At 39.1% G+C, this 23,115-nt stretch overlaps 1 protein-coding gene across 10 annotated transcripts in view; it reads right to left on the reverse strand.

Moving 5' to 3' along the window:
• The window catches only part of LOC126866671 (kinesin-like protein KIF13B), a 175,672-nt gene that overhangs the window by 16,346 nt on the left and 136,211 nt on the right, over positions 1-23,115 (reverse strand). For 8 of the 10 annotated variants that reach the window (XM_050620538.1, XM_050620535.1, XM_050620534.1 and 5 more), the window contains exons 3-16: positions 14,787-14,950; positions 8,021-8,289; positions 5,714-5,961; positions 5,419-5,536; positions 4,782-4,994; positions 4,008-4,271; positions 3,379-3,628; positions 3,143-3,285; positions 2,433-2,780; positions 1,789-1,965; positions 1,028-1,550; positions 671-892; positions 317-583; positions 44-226 (exon numbers count right to left, since the gene is read on the reverse strand). In XM_050620538.1, coding sequence (XP_050476495.1) covers positions 44-226; positions 317-583; positions 671-892; positions 1,028-1,550; positions 1,789-1,965; positions 2,433-2,780; positions 3,143-3,285; positions 3,379-3,628; positions 4,008-4,271; positions 4,782-4,994; positions 5,419-5,536; positions 5,714-5,961; positions 8,021-8,289; positions 14,787-14,950 — 3,389 coding nt within the window. The remainder of the gene's footprint in view (positions 1-43; positions 227-316; positions 584-670; positions 893-1,027; positions 1,551-1,788; positions 1,966-2,432; positions 2,781-3,142; positions 3,286-3,378; positions 3,629-4,007; positions 4,272-4,781; positions 4,995-5,418; positions 5,537-5,713; positions 5,962-8,020; positions 8,290-14,786; positions 14,951-23,115) is intronic. The other 2 variants (XM_050620539.1, XM_050620532.1) reach the window with 1 other exon arrangement.

Consider the following 23,115-nt stretch of genomic DNA (forward strand, 5'->3'; position numbering starts at 1 on the left):
GAATAATTTTCCACAAAATACATATAGAATCTTTTTGACGTACCATTGAGATCAAGGAAGAGAACAGGTATATGTGGTTCCATTCCTGGAGGGGGGTTCCAGTCAGCAGGTGCACCAGGAATACCTGAGCCTGCTGCAGGGACTAACACTGCGTTTCTTTCTTCTGTGAGACTGACCCACTGATCCACGAGGCTTTGTTCTCGTTCAATATCTTGTTCAGTTTTATCTGTAATTATACATTGAAATTAATTACATGATATTAATTATATAATGATTTCAATAGAAGGTCGAAGTTTTTTCTATACGAAAAATATACCTTGTTTGTTAATGAGTTTCTGTATCTGTTGATCCAAGTATTGTCTCCTTCTCATTAAAGCTTCGCTCCACTTTTCCCTTAGTATACTTAAGTCTTCGTCCTGATAACTATCCAATGGAATCTGAAGACGATTCCTTACAGACACGCTACCAACTGCTATATTTAATATCGACTGACAAATTATGGGCAATGTTCCTGAATTTTGTACTGGTTTCACACGAACTTGTATTCGTCGTTGCTGTCCTTGACGTAACTGATAAATACCTCCTAAAAAAATATGAATTACATGCTAAGCAATGAGCTATAACGTAACGATATTTTAATATATTTAAAAAAGACAAGTATACAACGTACCTGTCCATGTATCTTGTTTCACAACCACATCCACCGGTGAATATTCCCCTTGCTCATTTAGTTCCTGAATTTCGACCCACAATTCGATCTTCCGCGTTAACTCTGACCATCGATCAGCCAGAGATCTAGCTTTAGCAAGCTGCTGCTCCACTTCCCAACCTGGTTTACTTCGCGAAAATCCGGCACTTCGGTGTCCCCAAACTTCTATGCTTAAGGCCCCTTCTGTATATGAAAATGTGTTTCTATGTATTTAAAAATTCCATATCTACATACGTATCTAAAAGTATCTTGCAAAACAGCCTAATAGGATTAGTTATCGTGTCACTGAGACATCAAACAATTTGATTCACCACTCACCGCTACAGTGTTCGATAAACTCCTCCGTTATGGGCACGGTAAAATCTTTCGTGTGATTAAACTTGAACACCAGAGAGTCTCTCTGCCCTATCTGGCAATTCGAAGTTAATTGTTCGGAATTGTCGATGGCTGGGACCACTATGGGGTCTGGATGTCCGCAGAACATATATTGACAAAATACAAAATGGCTCAGTGACAGAGGCAAACCAGTTGCTTGTTTGATGGTCACGCGACAAGTGATGAAGCTCGATCCGGAATAATCCTCAGGTTCTGACGAGGTCGAGTCATTCGACGATTCTGACGCTGCCTCGCAGATACGGTCCTGAGGAAAGTGACCAGATATGCGACTAATTTCGACCTGCAGTCGTCCAGCGACTTCTCCTTGTTGGCTGATAATTGGCGTGTGATAATCTAACCGAACGTCGTGAAACAGAACCTCTAAGAAAATATTCGCTACTCCAATGAGATTGTGATTCTCCTGGGACTCGTAGAACGGGTCTTGAGTCTTCCCGGGCACTTCATCCTAATTTAGAAATCGTTCAGATTTACATAATTTTTCTAGTTACTGTTTAATGCATTGCTGACTGGCTATGAATATGCCCGTGTTTGCATAAGCACAGAATCACGTAAGTTTTGTAAAATTGTGTGTATTTTAATTGTATCCGGTTAGCTTTGATATCATCAATTTTCCTCATCCTCATTTTGGATAAAATAGCCAGTCGAAAATGTATTAAAAAACTAGAATGAACTAGGTAGTATACCTTAATGGCAGGTAATCGTTGACAATTGTTGGGATCCTTTCTGTCCTCGTACATATCCCGCATATCGACTAATTTGTTTTCTAATTTTTCCATGGACCACACCTGGCTGCCCATGTTTGTCCTTTTCACTAGAATCGCAGGCTCGCTGACGAAGGCGCCCCGCTGAAAAAATACACTCTGCATGTCGAAGAGTGTGAAAGCAGAATGAACAGAAATAAATAAATACAACTCAAAAGGAAATTAAATTAGTACAACGAAGAGGGTGTATATATAAAAAAAAAGATAATAATTGATGGGAAATTGCAAAATTATATCACAAAGTAAGACAAGATAAGGAAGAGAGTGAAGAATAGAGAATTCAGAAAATATATAAAGTAAGAAGTATTAATAAAGTAACAAAATATTTATGCTGAAGTATTTGATGGATAAGTTGATACATAGGCATACTGATATATTTCGAATAAATTTCTTAGTTTTCACTTCTAATAATCTGAAAAGATCAGGAAAAGCAATTTCATTAGATTCCAAATTATTTAAAAGTTGTAAACACGAGTTTTAAGAATCCAGAGTCAAGCTCTGAAGATTCCTTAATCCATTACTTTAAAGATGTAATAAGAATCAATAAGAACCAGCACATGCGTTACCTTTCTATTTGGACTTAAATTGTTTGGCGGAATCTGTAAAGTGACGCTAAATTTCGTTTGCTTCCCCATCTCTTCCGCCAAGAAGTTTGCCTCCTGCACCAATGCGTTCGCCTTTAAGATGTCCGCTTTCAATTGGCCTAAACTCCTTTTGAACATCTCGTCTCTTTCCTGGGCCCACTTCTCTACTCGCATTTGCGTAGTTGGCGTGCAAGCAGGAAGTTTACTGCTTTGACTGCCCCGCAGGGGATCGTATGGTACGTAAGGGGAATATGGTGTCGATGGAGACAAAATGTTGCGAAGTTGCTGAAACTGCCTTTCGTACTCTTGCCTCTGTTTCTCTAACGCGACCTAAATAAAGGAACACATTGATGGTACTTGATAAGATAAAACTGGGAAGTAACAGTCAGCTGTGACAACATCGAGGAATTTCATATAACAAAATATGATTCTGAACCTTCCCAAGTGAATATGAAATTTAGGACTATACAGTTAATTAGGTTACTATTATATGGCTTCTGAAATAGTTGCTTGGAACTGATTAAAGAAGTTAAAATAGAAAATTTTTTTGTAAATCTCCAAATAGTTCTTCACTTTTCTTGAAAAAATTGTTGGACTTGTGTCACTTTTGAAATAAATATGCGATATTCCCTGTTGGATATGAGCAATATCTTTGAGAATCTCCGCCAAACATCATCAATCCCTAAGAATACCTGTTTATCTTCTTCGTGCTGCTTCTCGAGTCTAGCGATAGCTCTTTGAATAGGGTCGTTCGACAACTCGTTAAGCATCAGTTCTTCTCGTGCAAAAGTGTAATCAATATTCTGTGCCGGCGTCTGAGGCTCACTGTTGATCGCTATAAACAGAGGGACACACATATACGTACAGACTATCGGGTATCACACATCGATCTCAAAGAATTCAATCAGGGATATCCATTAAGCGTTACCTGTTGCACTTCTGGGACAATTCACCCGGAAGAAATGATGATTTCCCCAGACGATCCTGTCACCGTGTAACAACGGTGTTTTCTCTACTACCTGAGTGCCGTTCACGAAACACCTAGCACCGTTTAATGGTGTCATATAGAGGCCAGTTTCCTCTATCGTGATGACACAGTGTTCAGGCAGAATACCAAGCCCGTGCAGCTGAATGTCTTGGTCTGTCTTTGCCGAACGTCCTCCAACCAGAGTCCTTTCCTAATTATTAACACAACGAGCACAATATTTTGTATTATGTGTTTTATACTTTATATTGTACATTTTTTTATGTATTATGTTACTTACATATACAGAATGTTCTAGTAATTATGATACAATTGGCAAACGTAGTGATTCTATGTGTAAAATATTATTTGGCAATTATTTAATTTGAGAAACGACGAATATCTCCAGTTTTGTAAGATTAGTACAATTTACTGGGATAAATTCATATTACATAACAAAGATATTGAGAAATGATATTTTTATTATCAAATTATACGCTACTAATATATCAACGATTTTCGTAATCGATATCTTATTAAAAATGGGAGGGGGTGTCTTAATTGTTCGGAAGTAATTAAGAATTTTTAGGTACCTTCAGATAATAAACTAGCAACTCGTTCAAGCTAGGGTCGTCGTTTAGATTTACGAGATAATACTTGTTCTTTTCCACTTGGATACCAGAGGCTTGAACACTGATTCCCATTTTTTCTAAGGCCTGCTGCCTTTCGTGTTGCAGCCTCTCGGTTTTCACCAGTTTTTCCTCCCACGTTTGCGACATTTCCTTCATTAATCGTTCCGATTCCGACAGCTTCTCCGTTATGTCTGTGCGTTGCTGGCCCACTATCGACCCTTGTCCCTAGAATTTCCGGAAGAAAGAGAATCCTGAGTTTAGTAGAGCGCGGAAGTAATTATTTCTCGAGTAACTTCTACGAATGCAGTTGTTTGTTAAATCCGGAATGAATTTTAATGGAGCTACCAAGTACGAAGTTCGAGGAATCGGTTTAAGATTATTTCCTCTATCTAGTTTATTAACTTTCCGATAGTTTATAACTATGTTGTACGTTATTTACGCCTCTTTTAAAAATAAATCTGCTCGATTCGACGAGTTTCATAACTTCGTTGGAATCTCGTCTCTCGTTGAAATATCACATTATTCGTATTTAACGGAATTAATCTCGATCGTTCTCTTTGACGCTTTCCTTGTAATTTTCTTCACAAAATGCGAAACTTCGACGGCAAGTTTTTAATACGGCTAATTGTAAGAAACTTCTTCAAGTTTTTATCGACCAGTTCTAATGGCCATGTTTGTCTGTCCGGTCTAACTCATAATTAATACAACGATGTTAACGAGACTTAATCATCTTACAGTTGCATGTAATAGCATCTCTTTCAACGCCTCCACTTCCTGCCTTAATTCCCGAATGATTCTTGCATTTGGATCCTCGTTGACCACCGCGTGATTAACGATTCTCTTGGCTCTGTCCGCGTATCGCAGGGTTGAAAGCGTTTCCTCGTAATTATCCGCGGCAGGAGATATAGTGGCTACCATTACGGTCTTACTGTTCCCGCCAAGGTTATCCTATAATTAAAAGTACAGCATGGTTATAAATGAAAGAAGTTGCTTTTAAAATTAATTAAACGTCGGTGATCGCAAAACTTTGTCTTCTTAATGATTTCACTGTATTTTAATTCTACAATTTTTTCATACTACGATCTATCATCCACGGAGTTTAATTTATTTATTTATTTTTTTTTTTTTTTAGATACAGTCGTAGCCTACTTTGTAATTATTAACGAATCTCTTCATATTGAAAGTTATAACCAAAAAAAAAAAAAAAAAGAAAGAAAAATAAAATCGCGTCAAAAAGTACCATCCTCACCACCCTTTATATTAGTAATTTTGTGTTAATTCGTTCTTTACCGTACTGACATATCTTTCCCATTGTGTACCTAACAATTAGCAAGCTGGTCGCATCTAACATTCCAAATATATCAAACGATACCTTCAACAGCCACGTCAGAACCGAGTCCCTGTACGGCACGAACTTGTCCTTATTCTTATTACTTCCGGAATTTTGATCCGCCAGCTTCGAAATGACTAGACCCAACGTCGTTAGGGATCTGCAAACATTTGTCTCTCTTATATCGCACGATCTATCACGTCTCTCGTATATGTCCAGGCGCAAACACTTTTAGCCTTATTAACAAGCTAGAGGATGGTAAATATTTAATTACAAGCAACGTTTTCTAACCGCGTTAGACGATTAGCTGTATAGCGTCAACAAAAGGAAACTTTACTTGTTTATATTGCTTCCTTCTTTAAGCCTATCGCCCACTGCTCCAGTTTTCACAGCCCTTTCGCTCCCTGCCAAGTCCACCAGGCTCATCCGCGAGACCTTTTCACCGCTGACGCCGCTCTTCGAGTCCGTCAACGTTTGCGTCAGGATCACGGAGAATACAGCGTGCGACCGTGAACTCTCGGAATTCATGTTCGTTGCAGCTACCGTCCTCGACTTGTTCCCCTCCGCCATCAGATTGTCGATGTCCTGCGAAATCATTGCGGTAACTCGTGACGCCTCACGGCCAATTTGACTTTTCTCTTGTTACCGTTCGAATCGCACACGCGATACACAGCTTCGAGCGGTTTCCAACATATCATCCGGTCGTTGATAGATTACTCGGGTGACTTGACTGACTTGGTGAAAGGTGATTTCTGGGCTCGGGTTACCGGCGAACGGATGACTGGCATGGAAAAGTTGGGAAATTAAGGCGATTCTGTTGGGAAATTCAGTCGATTCGGCAGGAATGCTGGATTTAACGATCGCAACGAATCGGTAGCTGACGTAACGAGCAGATTCTTGGGTATTCCGAGAACCGGAAAACCGATTTGACATTCTCCGACTTTCGTGTTCGCCGATCGAGACCCAAGTTTTACGAGGGGACCATTTCCACTCGTTTCTCGAATGTTACGTATCCATCGTTTCTTTGAAATTCCAAAAGCCTTTCTCTGTCTTCCTTTTACGATTATCCTCAGATGGAAAAGGTGGATATAAAAGAAAGAGAAAGATATTTGGACTTTCTAACGATTTCCAGTACGCGTCCAGTACTTGTCTTTTCCAAGATCGTCTTGTAATTTTGAAAATCGGAGAGAAATCGATTGGAAAATTCCAGTCTTTCAGCGTAATTCCGACAAATACGGCAAATAGTTCCCGTTAATTTGTAGAAACGCAGAGAACTGACCGAGACACGGTGACGCGAAATATAAACGAAACGCGATGAAATACGAAGGAAGAGACTGCTAGGTAAACGTTTCTTAAGTTTTCCCTTAAAAACTGCAGGATCGAACGACTGTGCGCGCCGTTTATATGGAAAAAGAGATCGTATCGAAAGGATACAAAGGAAAGCCGAAAAACGTGACACGATAGTATCGTAGTTCACAGTCGATGAAGCAAATTGAAACTTATCACGCGTTACTGGTATGCACGAAACGTGTTTGTTGCATAAAAGAGGTAACCACTAGCTTCGCATACATGTAAAACGACCTGATTTTACTTTCTGAAAGGATCGTGTATCGTTATACACCTTCGTTCGTTTAATGTTCGTACGTCGGTCGAGCGATCGGTAAAAGTCATCGGATCGGTGGTAATCGCGACAGTTCAATCAACTTCATCAACTTAGAAAATAAACCGACGTGCGTACGATTTTCAACGTTCTTTGCAAACGAATACCAATTTCATAATGCACATCAAAGAGATTCATATTAATTTGGTAAAACGAAACCACGCTTTTGTTCATAATATTCGGTTGCGTTTCACGAGAACACGAAATCATTAATTTCGAAAGTTATAAAGTTCACTATTTCGCGATTTAATTGCAGATGATAGTACATTATTGCGGGAATTAAATTGTCGAAGCACCGCAATGACGGATATCGATCATAACGGTTTCAGTTTTGGCAATATGCCAGTTACACGCGAAACAAGCGATAAATAACACCGCTGCGATTTGCCGTATCGTGGAAAAACCGGACAAGCGTGTTGCCAGTCCTCGTTTATCGATAAATAACTCGATCGAAAAGAATATTTAGAATAAACAAGACGTGTCGTACGAAAGAATACGACAGTATAATTTATACGTAATTTCTATACGCGAGTATCTCGTCTATATCGCGAATAAAACGAGCAATATCAAATATCTAGGTATATTGAACGATACAAAGAGTGTGATAAGAAGAAAACGATATTTACAATTTTCATGTAATTTTAATAATTCGATTGTCGCTCGTAACTCGTACGCGTACAGCGTCGAACGAAAGAAAGTTTGAAAGGAAAAGAATACGAGAGAGAGAGAGACAATGTAATTATACGAGATGTAATTTTATATTTAAATAGATATAATAGGTTTAACAAATATGAAAGAATGCGAAAAACGTTTAACGCAAAAGTCATCAACACTCGCAGTGTAGAAAATTCTCAATTTTACTTTCTTCGTTACTTTACTTACCAGGAGTTTCAGGCACTTACTAACTTAATATTTCGATGCTTTATGCGCGTACAAAAGGAATGATTAAAAGGACGGGACGAATATCGATAAATCTTCCCTTACCTGAAAGGAAGTGACGGCGAGCTGACTAAGTCCATCCACGTACGGGCCCAGGACATTGTGTTCCCTGACTTTCAGCGACTGTTTGTTCGGCTTTGGATCGAGCAGATCGTGCACCTTCTCGTTGTAGATCTCCATATAGGAAACCTCGACTTTGTAAGTAAGCTCCGAGCTCTGTTGCTTCGCGATCATGTCGAAGAGGTTGTCGCACAGCCGTGGTATGATACCTTTGTTCTCGCCGCTTCCCATCATCGTGTACGATTTCCCGGACCCTTTTTACAAAATTAGCTTTGTTATTAACTTGGATCAATCGTTAAAAAAATGCAGACCATCGGATCGATCGTATCTATTAGGTTGACCGAAAAGTTTCTTTCGTTTTATAAGGAAATAATAGACGCACAATATTTTCTTGTTTATTGAATTGTGCACGAACATAATAATAGAAATAGAACGAAATGAATTACGCTTAATTCAATAAAATAGTATAAAACAGAAATTCTTGTCCATCTATTATCGCCTTATGAAACGAAAGAAACTTTTTGGACAACCTAATGTATAAACCTGTGGAAGAATTCGTTAAATTTTTTATTTAATTAATTTTTTATTTTAATTTAATATATTATTCATTGTTTATTATAATAATATTAAAATTCTATTTTTATTAATATTGATTAATTCCTTTCATTTCGACAGATGTTCGACGAGAGAATTTGTCAAAGTAGTGAAATTGAAAAATTGAAATCGAAGCTGAATCTTTTCTCCCGAAATTTGTGACTTGTATGAGACACGTACATCGATCTTGAAAATCCTGTTGTTTCTCGTTATTATACACAGACTCAGAATTAATGAAACGGGCTAAAAGGATTGTCTTTGCGAGAAGTTATATCTCGGCGATAAAACGACTACACCTTGATGAGATAAGAGACATCCCGTAATTTTTGCCAGGCTTTATGACTTCTCTTCTTTGGAAATGTTTAGCCACAGGGCGAATTATGTAAATGAAGTAATCGAGCGAGGGTTGGCGTTTAGATGTTATCAGGACCGAGCGGAGGATGGACTAATGGGCAGTTTCAAACGTAGAACACGAACCTGATGAACCATAGCAAAATTTGAATAATTCCTGGTCTATAAAGTTGCGACTAAGGTCAGAGTTCGAATCGAAGCACGTTAGTAGTAGAATATATTTTAGTCGGACTACGACTATGATCCACTCAGACTGTAACTCGATTTCATAAAGTTTTATAGATGAAACGTGTTCCAATTCAAATCCTGTCGAAAAATCGCAAGACGATGGATCGCGCAAACCAAGGCAGATCACCCTTCGGTGAACTCAATTAATTTTCAATTACACGTATTCAAATTTCCACGTCAAACACATTTTCCTGCCCATCGTTAACGTCCAAGTCTCCTTTTAATTCCAATCACTTTCAAGGAAACTGACGCTGCTCCGATCACCGACAGACCATTACTCCACGGACAGAAACCATAATCGATATTCTCGACGATTCTCATAATGCAAACATACTTTTTCACCCCATCATTAACTTGTAAATCTTCCTTTAAATCCTCGGCTCTCGAAGAAACCTGTAAGACCGCGACGATCAACAGCGAACCATCCTCCAACAGGCTTTTAACCCCCAATTGACACCATTGTTTCCTCGAACGTTAACAGGTTTAAGTTCGCATTCTCATCTACAACTTCTCATAAGACGTACAAGCATTCTATCCTGCTATAATCCCTTGAGACGATGAGCAGAGCAGAGGTGCAATCCGATTGATCGATGACAAGCGAGCAGCTAAGTGCGAGAAGACGCGAGAGTCTTTAGAAGTGCGTAATCTTGTTCCTTTTTTCTTTTTTTTTTTTTCTTTCTTGTTCACCCTCCTTTTTAACATCGCGGCAGTGATTGAACGTCGAGGGAAGTTCAACATTCGTCGTCGTCGTCGACGTCGTCATCGCCCACGCTAGGGTCAATGCCTCTCCCTTTCGAGGGGAGGCATTGCTATCGTGACTATGCGAATATCTATTGCATTTATAGGAAATTTAAATATGGAAAAATGATAGAGTACGCGTGACATGGAAAAATATACGGAACATCCCAAGCAAAGCGATTTGTTATAAGCAGCGGATAATGTGGATTTATTATGCGCTAGAGGGAAATTAAATTGTAAAAGATACACGCAATACGTAAAAATGATAGGCACAAAGTATGCAAAGTACAGCGTTACGTATTATAATATTCAGAAGGTGAAACGAATTTCTACTTTCTTCCTGGATATCGAGAGGGCTAAAACTTATTCGACAAGGTCTGGCGCGAGAGGCTACCGCGAGTAATTAAAAATCATTGTCCGAGGCAAATTTATCGCTTACTTAAATCGTACGCGAGCAATGGAAAGATTTATGGCAAGAGTCAAAGACGCATACTGGAAAATTAGGGCGATTGAGTTAAAGCAGGAGGAAAATCCTCAGAGAAACCTTCTAGGACCAATTCTGTATAAGCTATACATGTTACTAGGGCAGATGAGGGGATATTTGTAGGATACGACAGACAGGTCAAAGGCTATAGGATTTACCTGCCAAAGACCAAGAAAGTAATAATATCTTGTCATGTCAGGTTCGAGGAGAATACGTTTCCCTACAAGAGTGTTAAGATGGAGACGAGCAATATAAAAAGGAGGTCCTCAGAATGGATATGGGACGTAGAAGATTTTGAACTTGGAAGGGGAGCGGACTGACGTCGAAACACAAAGTGATGGCGAAAACGATGAAGGGGAGACTGACTACTTCATGGACAATTTAACGAGTGAGAATAATCCGGGGGAGGCGCAGTGAGTGTACCGATTGTGCCCAGGAGGTCGGCAAGATTACATAAACCAAAGACATGTGATAGTTGCGCTCATACTGCGACCATTCGCAAAACTCAAAGCATGTGTGTACCTGTGAATGTGTACGAAGCCCTGAGGGGACCAGATGCTCAAAAGTGGACTGATGCAATAACGAAGGAGTTAGACAATCTAAAAAGTAAAGATGTGTGGGACGTTGTGCAAAGGCCCTTGAACAGAAACGTTCAGAATAGACTGTAAGTGGGTGCTTGTAATAAAGAGAGACCCTGATATGCCCGATCATCTAATACGGGCTATGCCTCACACGGGCTGTGCCCGATACAAGCAACCTAGTACCATTTCACATATCGATGAATATTTATCCACGAGTTTTCTCTGTTTACACATCGAATAACCTCAACAGAAACAATTATCAAACTCATACGAACCTATGGAACAGTCCTACAGGGATTAGCAGCAACGAGCCACGTCGCCAGATTTGAATAGCTACGATCAATTATACTCGCAACAGTTGTCAATTCATCGTGATATATCACGGAGGAAGATCCAAGGGAAGATCTAAAAATACCAACCATTCAAGGGGAAATTCAGAGAAACGTAATAAAAGAGGTGCGCAACGTTCTAATCGACTAGCCCTGGAACGTAAAAAGGCCAGGCTGAACGAAGGTTAAAGAAGAAGCATCCTACTGACTTGTTATGGAACTCCCATGGGATACGATTTCATCTTGCTAATGCAATCCTACCGAGGATAGTCACCCAAGTGGTAATTCATAGCTGGAAGAATTCTTCGAATGTCCAATCGAACAAATTGTAAAGAGAAATAACCGAAATAAAAAAAAAAGGACATTTCCACTTCGATTCCATTTGGTTAATTCGCTTTAAAAGCAGAAGGAAAAAGAGAAAAGGGGCCAATGTCTCTGTAAGGTGAACCTTGCTCATACTGTTCGCGTTTTATCGGCGTCGACCCCTCTAATTGTGTTATTCGTCGCGCAAAAGCGGATGACGGTGATCGTGTTCACGGGGTGGAACCATGTTCTCGCCTTATCGGCAGAAATAAAACGTTAGATGAAAACGGTGAACGTGGATGTTGAACGACGTAGAAAATCGGTAACAGGCGTTTCTTTCGCTTGGTGCCTCATTTGGTCGGAGATTAGACCATTTTCTATCACGTTTTTCCTTCCATTATCTTGCACATTTTCGTTCTTTATCTTTGCCTTCTATTTCTATTCCTCGCGTTCCTTTTCTTCTTTTTCCTTTGTTTCCCCTTTTTCTGCTCGTTTTCGCTTCTGGTCGTTGTTCTTCTTCTGCACTGTACATTTCACGCTGCTTTGCTTCCTTTTGACCTTTTTCGCTTCTTTTCTCGTGTTTGAGCGTTTACAGCGCTGTTTCCAGCGTATATAGTTCATAGATGCCGATAAACGACGTTTTAAATAAAAAAAAGTTTGCGCGATATACACTGTCATTCACAAGTTGTGTAGTTTCGCTTCAGACCTTCAGATACATCGATAATTTGAAAAGGTTGTTTGCTTTTTATCTAATCTCCGTGAAACACAAATTGAGTCAAGTTTTCCGCAAACGCTAAGTTCTAAAGGTGTACTCTTTATAATGGACGACGTATATTTTTATTATCGTGAATTTTTCCATTATGCTTTCTACGCTACCGAAGTTTAGAAATATTCCTTCTTTCTTTTTTTATCTTTACTTATTTAGAGTCACGTCCTCCTCTGAAGGCTGCTAGCGACTACAGACTCCTGTACAGTAGACTTTTACAAACTTTTACAATATTAAACAAATTGTTTGGTCATAAATAGTACCAGTGCCACATAACTCGTGTCAATTGTACAGTAATTATCGTTACATTTCCTGTCATTAGATTATTTCTTATATTAGTTTTATTTCTTCCCTCGTCGTCTTCAGGGTTCTTCGAATATTGCGTCGTTGCGTTGCGTTTTGAAAATCAGCGAACCTTTTTAGCCAACTTTCAATTAACTGTGATAACCAAACTACAGTTCACGCCAGTGCATAAATTTCTGTTATCACGCGCTATTATTTCCCTCTGTCTTTCAATTGGCGGCATTATTTCCTTAATCCTCAACCCGTGCGCTTTTAAGCGCATGGCCGGACTCTAATCGACGCTGCTTCTCTCCGTGCTATTCTCTCTCGGATTTAAACGCAGCATAAAAACCAGCTGCCTTTTCGTCTCTCGCGAAAAAAGGACGCTTAAAAACGTTCAGAATCAAAATTCACGTCGAGCGAATAAATTCATTGCGCGTTTCAAGATCTATGAATCATTGAGATCACAATCGACGCTTGGCTTTATCTTGTTTGTCCTTTTCACCGGGGAATTTTGAAATAAAAGTTCGTGTCAGGGCGAAGGAGGAAAGTCGTGGCGGAAAAATCTACAGGCAGCACGCGATACGGAAAATTAGGAAAAAATATCCGGAGCAACGTACTCGTCGCGATATTTAGCAGACTCGAACAAATTTCTATTTAGACACTTTTTTCTCTAATTACGTTCGCGAGAACATAAAATCGCACGAACGTCCGTAGTCTCGTTGGCAGTCACGCGAACATCAATGCTGCATTCGCTATGCAACGAACGGTAAATAATCAGATTCTTGCCGATTAATGACGATCTCGTCGGAACGGAGAGACTTAAAGACCACAGCGAGGCGACAAATCCGTAATGCGACACGCTTGTGCAATGTTAATGAAACCAGAATCTGATCAAAGTAAGTACGTGGAAACGTTCCACGTGAAGGGAGTTTAATCAGCTACGTGTTACGTTGGGTGTGGCTGTCTGAAGGACCGTGAAATCAAGGTCGAAATGTTAAACCCGTATAATCTATCACGTTATTTATTACCAGTTTCTAAATTATCTACAATATAATCGAAATTTGTTTCGATTCGAACGAAGAGAAGAATACACTGTATATGCGAACGTCAATGAAATATGTCCATATCCGAAAGGGAAAAATCCGCAACTGGGAAATATTAGGTTGTCTGAAAAGTTTCTTTCGTTTTTTGAGGAAATAATAGACGCACGACGTTTTTTGTTTTATATTATTATCCATTTTGTTCTGTTGAGATAAACACAGCGACATTTCACAGACTCGGTTTCACGTTTCTACGAAGGTGCATTGCTGTAAGAAACACGTTTGCGAAAGAAAGACACGTTTCGGGCAAGCTAATATTAATCTTCGGATAAGAAAACCTTCGGTATTTTGAAAATGAATGTTCCAATAGGAGTGGCTATACCGTAGCAGGTATTTAAATAATAAAATCACGTAGACACGGCTCGTAACAATATAAAATATCCATGTTAGATTCTTGCAAAAGTTTCTCTCGTTTCTTCTATTACTGCAAAATGGATCCAACGTGATTCGATAAATTAATATAAAAGAAAAAATGTGCTGCATCTATCATTTCCTTATTACAAGACAAGAAACTCTTACGACGATCTAATATTTCGAAACTCCAAAGAAATTTCGAACGCTGCTACGTAAAGTTCGAATTAAGTTTAAAATTAGTTACACCGTCGTGTGTAACTTCGCCACAGATTCGAATTCCTTTTAGCAAACCTACGTTACAGGAAAGCTAGCAGATTATCTAAACATCGTACTAGATAACATCAGGAAGCAAGAAGTTAGGTTTGCCTCGGGTTAGGTTCAGTTAAATCTATCACTATCTGATGCTACCTATAAATCCCAATTCCCTTCACTAAATCTATGTCGCCTCGCAGGAGAATCCGCTAGATTCCGTCAGATATCGCTAACGCAAATCACCAATGACAGGTACAGGGTACGACAATTTATGTGCGTACGTAGAGTTTCATTTAGCAAAGCTCAACTCGATCTTCGTATCGTAAAATATATTCTGTTACGTTGTTTCTATGGTTAATCGGTATATTGATGATATGTTGTCTCACCGGTTTGACCGTAGGCGAAAATGCAGGCGTTGTAACCTTGGAACGCATTGTCCAAAATGTCGCGACCCAGGGCGTCGAACACCACATCTTGATTCGCGAAGTTTTCCACGGCCGGGTCCAGGGAATAGAAACAATGATCGAACGCGAAGGTTTTCGGCTTGCTCCTGTAACAACACGAAAAGATATGTCATTCGTTAGCACATTTCGTAAAGACTGACTACGAACGTGAAATTAAGCTGAATTAACGTCGTTTCGACTGAGAACCTCGAGATAGAAATATTCACCGAAAGCTCGAACGTATGATCGTTGCTTTACGTTTAGGGGAAAAATGACGAAACCAAGGAACAGAAGAGAGAAGAAAATGACGGAGAGGTAGAAGAAGAAGAGATAGAAGAGGAAGTGGAGGAGGAAGAAGTCGATGGAGATGGCTAAGAAGATAAATGAAGATGATAAGATACCAGAAGGAGAAGAAAGGAAAAGGGAATATTTATATGTGGAATTAGTATAAAAAATTATTTATCTATTAGAATAATTATTTTCATTTGTCCAGTGTTTTTAATCAAATTTAGAATTAAATTCTCTGATAGGGATTAAATTTCTATTTTAAAAATATAGAAAACCGATGAAATTCAGTCGTTCAATAGCCACATTATATATAATAATTTATTAGAACTATTTCATCACTTTATTTAATTGCTAATTATTTAGTATATATATATATATAAAAAATACATTTTATAGTCAAAATATTTGTACAGTAAAATTTTGAGAATGAAATATTATAGATTCAATTTTCATTGATACGTCAAAATATAGTTGGAAACTTCTCGTTTCTGTATCTTCGATATATGTATCATAATATTTGTTCATAAATGTAAAATAGAAAGTCCCCGGAAGGTTTCTAAAGGAACAATGACATTATTCCGATAATTACACATATTTCTCAGTATCATATCTGTCATCGATTTACGAGCTCCTGAGACTCGGTCGATGAAAAAGTTAGTTGCGTGTCGAGGGCTGATTTGTAACCCTTTTCGATGCCAGAAACGTTTTCGGTATTAAATCCCGACGTTTCCCTCCGGGAATGAAACCGTACGTGAGCCGAGAGTGGAATCGCGTTTACGACACATTACTTCTCAACGTATTTTACCAATAATATTTGAATAATCAAGAGTAATGGCAAGCAACTCGATTCTCATTAGTTACGAACGACGTTCCATTTATAAAATTAAAGAAAAAAAAAAAATTCTCTTCCCACGAACGATCGAACAATTCGATCGTTGTACCTTTAATTTTTATTACTCTATAAAATGTCCTCAAACGCTTCGATTATTAATTAATACTTATTATTAACCGTTCTGCTATCCTCGAATTTTTATATTCTAATCTATATTGCAAGATATATATATTTTTGTAGAAAATAAGGAAAATTTTCAATGCCTTAAGAAAATGTTCAACAAAAAATTGAAACGGCAAATCAAACGTATCAATGACATTTCTTCCGTGTTTTGTTCAAACTTGAGATACCTTTTGATATTAAAAAGATAAGAAAGAAGCTCGAAAGAAGGCAGCATATTAAAATACTATACCAATAGTGGGGGAATTAGAATTAATCCTTTTACAATTGTTTTCGACCTAATCTGTCAAAATACACGATTTTCTCTAACGCAATTGTTCCTCGGTCGTAGTATAGCAACATATTTTTCTGTAACTCTGTAATTTTCCGTATCTTACCTTCATCTTATTTTATTAAATTCCTGTACTTCCGATACATTATACGAGCCGCTCATTTCGAATTGTAGGTCGAGTACATTTTTCGAAAAAAATAGAGAAAGCGAAAAATGTATTTCAATGAATGTATTTCATGAAGGATATTTCAACGTGAACTTTTTATTCGTAAACAACGCACGATTTACATTTTAGAATATTCCTTTGTTTTGTTCGTTTGAAATTTCAATAAAAAACGCAATCGCAAAATTGCTAATGCGTAATCATTTATTTCGATATGCGGTGCGAGTTCATTTCCTGCGATCTACAGTTTCCTCGAACAGTCGTCGCATCAGTAGAATAAAAAACAAACGATATGGAAATTAAACAGCGGTAGTTTACTTTCTCGGCTCTTATCTGCCCACGAAAGAAAATTACGTTACATAAAACACGTTACACTTTAAACGATTAAAATTTAATCAGTTCAACGATTCACTAATTTCGAACGTAGTGTTCAGGTTCGTTTCTGATGCAGAAGGAAGACACTGGCCTGGCTAATTCTCAAAGAAAAAGAAGGAAATTGTTCGTATATTGAGTTCAGGTCTACTTAAATACATTGCAGAGAAGTGGACAAACCAAGTAGAGCGTATCAATATTTTTCGATCGATGGAAACGCGGACGCTTCGACATCTCGAATCGAAGGAAGATGGACTCGCACCACTTTCAAAATCAACGGTCCACGTGCTAATTTTACTAGTTTTTGATACACAAAGTAGGCGTGAAACGCAAAGCAGGAAGCGAAAAGTAACAAGTGTTTCTGTAAATATTCGAATGGCAACTAAGTGATTGCGGATTTTGTCATTAGGTGGCATTGACAAAATCCGCAATCGCTTAGTTGCCAACACAATACATTTATTAGTAGAAAAATTGGTTAAAATGTTTTGTGAAAATTGGTATAAAATGATTGGCTAATTGTACTTGTGTCTTGTACAGGATTGTGCATTTTGGACGATCAGCTGTGCTCATTTCTTATATTGTCGCGAGTGTTAAGAAACGTTTCAGAGGTAACAAGGATAAAAGCAAGTCATTTTCATGATTTTTTCCATCGACTAACTGCTGTCTCTACGAGTCTAGACGTTTCTGGCGTGTAAGTAAATGGCGTTGAAGTAACTCTTTTTATTTCACTTCTCCTTATCGTTTGTTGCATGCGATACGAGCCCGGCGATCATCTTTTATAATGTAACCATCGTTGGCGTACAGTATGGCATCTGTCACAGCTATCAGAACGCAAAAGCAAAGAGATTTTTCTTAACGTTAGATACTTCACGCTGACATCGCGCCTATTTGTTCCAACAAATCTCCAACGTTTTCTCTGACAGATAAATAGAGCGTACGTTGTTTAAAAAGAATATTAGAAAATAATCGAGTAGAAATTCCAGCTTCAATCTCCCAGGACAGATTTGCAACCAAGCGAATGAGTTTTGTTCGAAATTGATGGAGCAATTACTTTTTCAATTATCGCGCACGCCGGTTTAAAAAAGTTATTGAACGTTGCGCTTAAAAAAGTTGATAAACGATGAAAAGAATCGAGATATAAAAAAAAATTACATTTGTACCTCGAGACTATATCTACGTCCCAGAAAAACGTCCAGTTCCGTGTAACTAGTAGTTGGAGTAAAAAAAAAATTCGTGAAATTCGCTGGCTTTTGTCGTCGTCACGCGAGAATCCGCCCCCTCCCCCACTAAGGGGCTAATCCCGAACGAGCAGACATAACGAAGAGAATTATATCGCTTCGAGGTTAACAGAGATTCTCCGTTGTACGTGACGGAATAACTAGAGAAAAGGCATTTTCCATCGCGCAGGGAATACGAAGGCTCGTTCCATTGGAAATGAAAACGATTTCCTCTTGTCCTGGATATATCAGAGCCACGACCCCTGTTTCAACGTCAAAAGGCTCCAGAAGTCGTTGAAAACGAGCGTCGTTCCACGCATCGGCCGGCTATCGATTTCCCGTCGCATTTTCTCCACGAGTAATCAGTTTCCATCGGTTTTTCCTGCCCCGAGAAGAAAAAAAGAAAAAAAAAACTGGAACGCTTCGACTACCAGGCCACACCGAGTCATTACGGGGCTTGTGATTTCGGATAAAATCGTTCGTCGAGGACGAATCACAAAGACATCCTCTTCGAGACTGGCCAGAATCATTATCGACGGCCATCCACGCGAAACTTTGCCGATGTTTGCGTTTCGCTTTGAAATTCCGAAGAATCTTCTTACAGGCTGCGCAAGAAGGTCTCCTTCTTCTACTCGTTTCAAGGAGCGTCCGGCTCATTCCGATACGCGTTCTATCTTCCAATTTGCGTGAAAGCTTTTGGATCGAAGCACGAAACGCATATTTCATGTATATTGCTAAATTTTTCTGAAGATTTCGAACTAAGAAGTTTCCTTGTAGCTATTCATTCTTACCTCTCCCTTCCTCCTTCTAGGAATGCGTATGGTCGATTCCGATACAAGAGTTTACTAAAGTCTTTGCTCACTTGGTCCAAAATAATTACACCTTCTCGTATTTTACGTTGACGTAATTATTAACAATCGTAATTTCTCTTTATGCGTTACACCAATCGTTGAAAATACAGTAAATGCAATTTCAAAAAGCTTTCCTATATCATATACGTAGTATATATATTTAAATATCGAATTATATTCTATTATATTATAATTATTCTCGTATATTCCATACTATCGTTTATATACATTCATTTTACATAATAATTTCCATCGAAACGCGATATTTTGCTGCAGTAGAAAACGCAGAAGCGTTATACAATGTAACGGAAAACGAACTTGTAGGGTAATTATTCGTTGAAACTTCTGTTTCACTTACTACCGTACCATATTTCGTTTCTTATGGTTCGATATAATTTCACTTCTTTTAATTACGATGCAAACAAGCGTACAGGTAAAAAGTACGACGAGTTATTAATTAGTTGGCAAAGTATGGCGACACAAAGCTTTGACGGGAGCATGTCAGCGATGGCGAAAAAATTGCCCGTGTAAACCGGGGTCAATATCGATCCACGCCCCCATTAAGTCCGCTCGACGACTCGCCGGAAACCTTTTGCGTTTGCCATATTCCTCTTCGTGTTTACCCGCCTCGTATTCCGCGATTTTTGCGTGGCCGTGTGTAAACTTTCGACTGGGCCGTGTCCCACTAATTGTGTTTGCCTTTAATGCGGCTACTTTGAAATTGGAACGCCAACTGCTACGCAGAATGTCGAAACACCTGGGATTACGTTATATCGCAGAGACTTTCTTCTTCTCGAGTAGCAGGCGGCCTTTACGCATACCGTGCGATAACTCAACAAACGAATCTATCGTTTAACAGAGATAATCGCGTGTCTCGTATCGTAATAACATCGACAGCGATAATGGTAAAGCAACGAAGCTGATAATTAACGATAACAATGAAAATATCTAGTAGTTTTGCTTATAATTACGGAAATACCGAAATAATCTATAGAATTTGTTCGTATATTTTCTACGATATCTTTTTCGTATCCTTTTCGTATCGACATTCTATGTATATTCTATTTGTTTATTCATCCTGTTGAGAATTGTGAACGTTAGTCGCCGAAATAAATGTATAGGAATATTCACATTACACGTAGAAATAATATGAAAATTGTTTTATATTTATTTAATACGCGATTTACAAGATATTCGTAGATACCCATTGCAGCATTGTCTCAGCATTCTTTTTGTCTCAGCATCTTTTTACCGCTATGCTTATTTTGTTCCACGAGACGCTACGCACGTACATACTCCCACACACACTCATACTCATATACGTGTGTCACCACTACGCAGCTAATGCAGTGTGGCACGCAAAATTACATATATCTCAATACACTTTTTATTTTGTTTTCTCGTGCGCGGTATCTATGGTAACAAATGGTTTGTTGAAATAAACAAAATCTTGTTATGATATGTCGCTATCAAATGTTACCAAGGCGCCACGGTGGTCACCCGTGACCATCAATAAGATAAACGGTCCATTGGGGAAGAAAGTTGTCTTACACGAATTTATTAATATTTTGTCATATGTTTTGATTAATAAAAATACTCCCGTGGCGTTCTGAGCGAAACATGTGATTTCCACGTGGCGGTCAAAGTGTTTAATAGACAATGCTATGTTATCTATGTAGCGATATCGAACACGAGTTAACTGTATATTTAATTAATGTAAACCGTGTACGTATTACGCGAACAATGTTTGAAATTTCCACATTTATGGCGATATAGGTACACCCTGATTATGCCAGCTTTCCGCGTTACGTCAACATCGAAACATAAAATACCAGAAGATCGTTATTGTTAGGGTATTTGCAACAAAGCTCATAGCAGCGGTCATGATTTTCGCATTGTTCTTGTCGCTCCACTTTCAGTTACATTGCAGCTTACAACAACGGTTATTAATACGTGGACGTGAAACGTAGCATTTACGGTAACGAGGTCTAACGACATCGCTACGAGCTCTTCAGTATCTAAACTAAATGAACGTTTGCCCGAGTTACCTCTCGACCTTATAATTTGGCAAACGACGTGTAACGACGACGGTGCGGGTTCCCAGGGTCGTAGTTCTTGCTCGATATCTCCAGGAAATTTCGAGAAATCTAAGCTGGCTGAGCATAAACGCGGTTAAAAGTGATTTCTTCGGCAAGTTTTTACGAGGTCGATGGACGACGAGGAGATAATGAACGTCGTATCCGTTTTGGAAACGATCGAATCGATTTCAGAGTTCGTAAGCTGGACTCGCCTCGACGACGATCGTTCTTCGTCCCATGAATACGATAAAACTTTTTCCATCGGCCTGTAAACGTGCCAGGAGACGAGTGTCTGCCCTCCACTCTGCCAACTAGAATCGCCGATCTCGTTGCAAGCTGTAGCCATTTAACGACCCCTCGAATCCGAACAACGATTCTGCATCGACACGGCTAATTTGCATAATCGCGTGGATGGACGAGCGTCTGCATGTCCACTGGACGATTAGGAAATCGTTGCGATAGACAACTTTCGCAACGACTGAGGATAAAGCTGCAGAGGAGGCTCGTTTAAATGGGGTTGTTGGCGAAGATTCGTTTTCCACAGCCAGTTTCGGGTGCATCGTTCTCGAGTAGATGGCACGCTAGTTTTGAAATAATAGTTTTACGATATCCGAGATATACGTTGATTCTTCGCAGTAATTATTCAGGCTAGTGGCCTTACGTAACCGTATCGATTCTCCTATTTCATAAATAAGCGAAATAAAGAATCGTGTTCTATATCTATATCTCTTACTGCACACACAAAAGAGCTTAAATACATATAAATAACAAATAAATAAATAAACTTTCGAAACAAAAAGCTGCTCTTTATTTTACAATACTACAACTGTCTTCCTCAATTTTTTTCTCTTCCATGTGTTTTCCACAAAGGCTCGCTTTATTCCAATTTCTCTCTCTCTCTCTCTCAATACACACACACATATTCTTCTAACAACATACAGTACAGCCCACTTACGGTCTGTATCACTGTCTACATTACACGTATAAAACATATCCAGGTTTCATGCGAAAATATAGAACACATCGAAAGCATAATATTTGCAACGTACAACGTACCATTCGTTTCCATTCTGTCCATAAAAATACGAATTTGCGTACGTATCCGCAGAATGCTCATCAACCGTTACAACCACCCTCTCTACGTTAATTCTTTTAATTGAAGCTTCGCATTAAGCATTCTCTGTCGCGTAATCTAAAAATATCGCGTCCATCAAACGAGACGTTCTCAATCCCTGATAACACACACACACCAATTACAAACAACACGACATTCGTCCTGAAGTCTATCAAAAATTACAATCTCCCGGTGTACATCCACCCTTCGTCAAAAAAGAGAAACACCCTCTCACAACTAATAAACATCCCTTCGACTTACCGCCAGCAAAGCAAACACACCTTTCCGTGTACAACACGCACAACACGGAAACAAACCTGCCTTTTTCCCTTCCGAGAGTCCTCTGCGAAGCAAACTCTTGTCCGTCGTTAACAACGCGACGAGGACAACGCCTGGTCGTTCACCTCCTTTGGAGAATCGTGTCGAAAGGGAAGGAAAAAAAATGGTGGGGATCGCGGAAACAACACTTGGCACACGCGAATTGGGCCGACGTCGCGTCACAGAAACAGACGGAGAGATTCGTTTTCGCGTTTTGTAGCACGTTACGGGGACACGGTGTGCAAAAGGCGACGTAGGCCGCTCGATAGTCCCTGTTTTAATCGAGAGCCGAGCCTCTCGAGCTGGCCGGCTGGCCATCGCGTGACAAAATCCCTTTCGACGTGGATCTACCGGGTGTACGGGAAATGACGCATCTTCTCGATGGAAAATTTTACGAGCCAGAACGTGGGCTATCGTCCATGGATCGCGGAGTATTTACGATCGAATGGGAACTTGTAGAATAAGGGTCAGTTTGGGTGATTAGCACAGTTTGAGAAAAGGCTGGTCTTGGTATTAGGTCGTCCGAAAAGTTTCTTTCGTTTTATAAGTAAATAATAGACACATAATGTTTTTTTTTTGTTTTATATT

The sequence above is a fragment of the Bombus huntii genome, chromosome 6, assembly GCF_024542735.1.
Source record: "Bombus huntii isolate Logan2020A chromosome 6, iyBomHunt1.1, whole genome shotgun sequence".
Lineage (NCBI taxonomy): Eukaryota > Metazoa > Arthropoda > Insecta > Hymenoptera > Apidae > Bombus > Bombus huntii.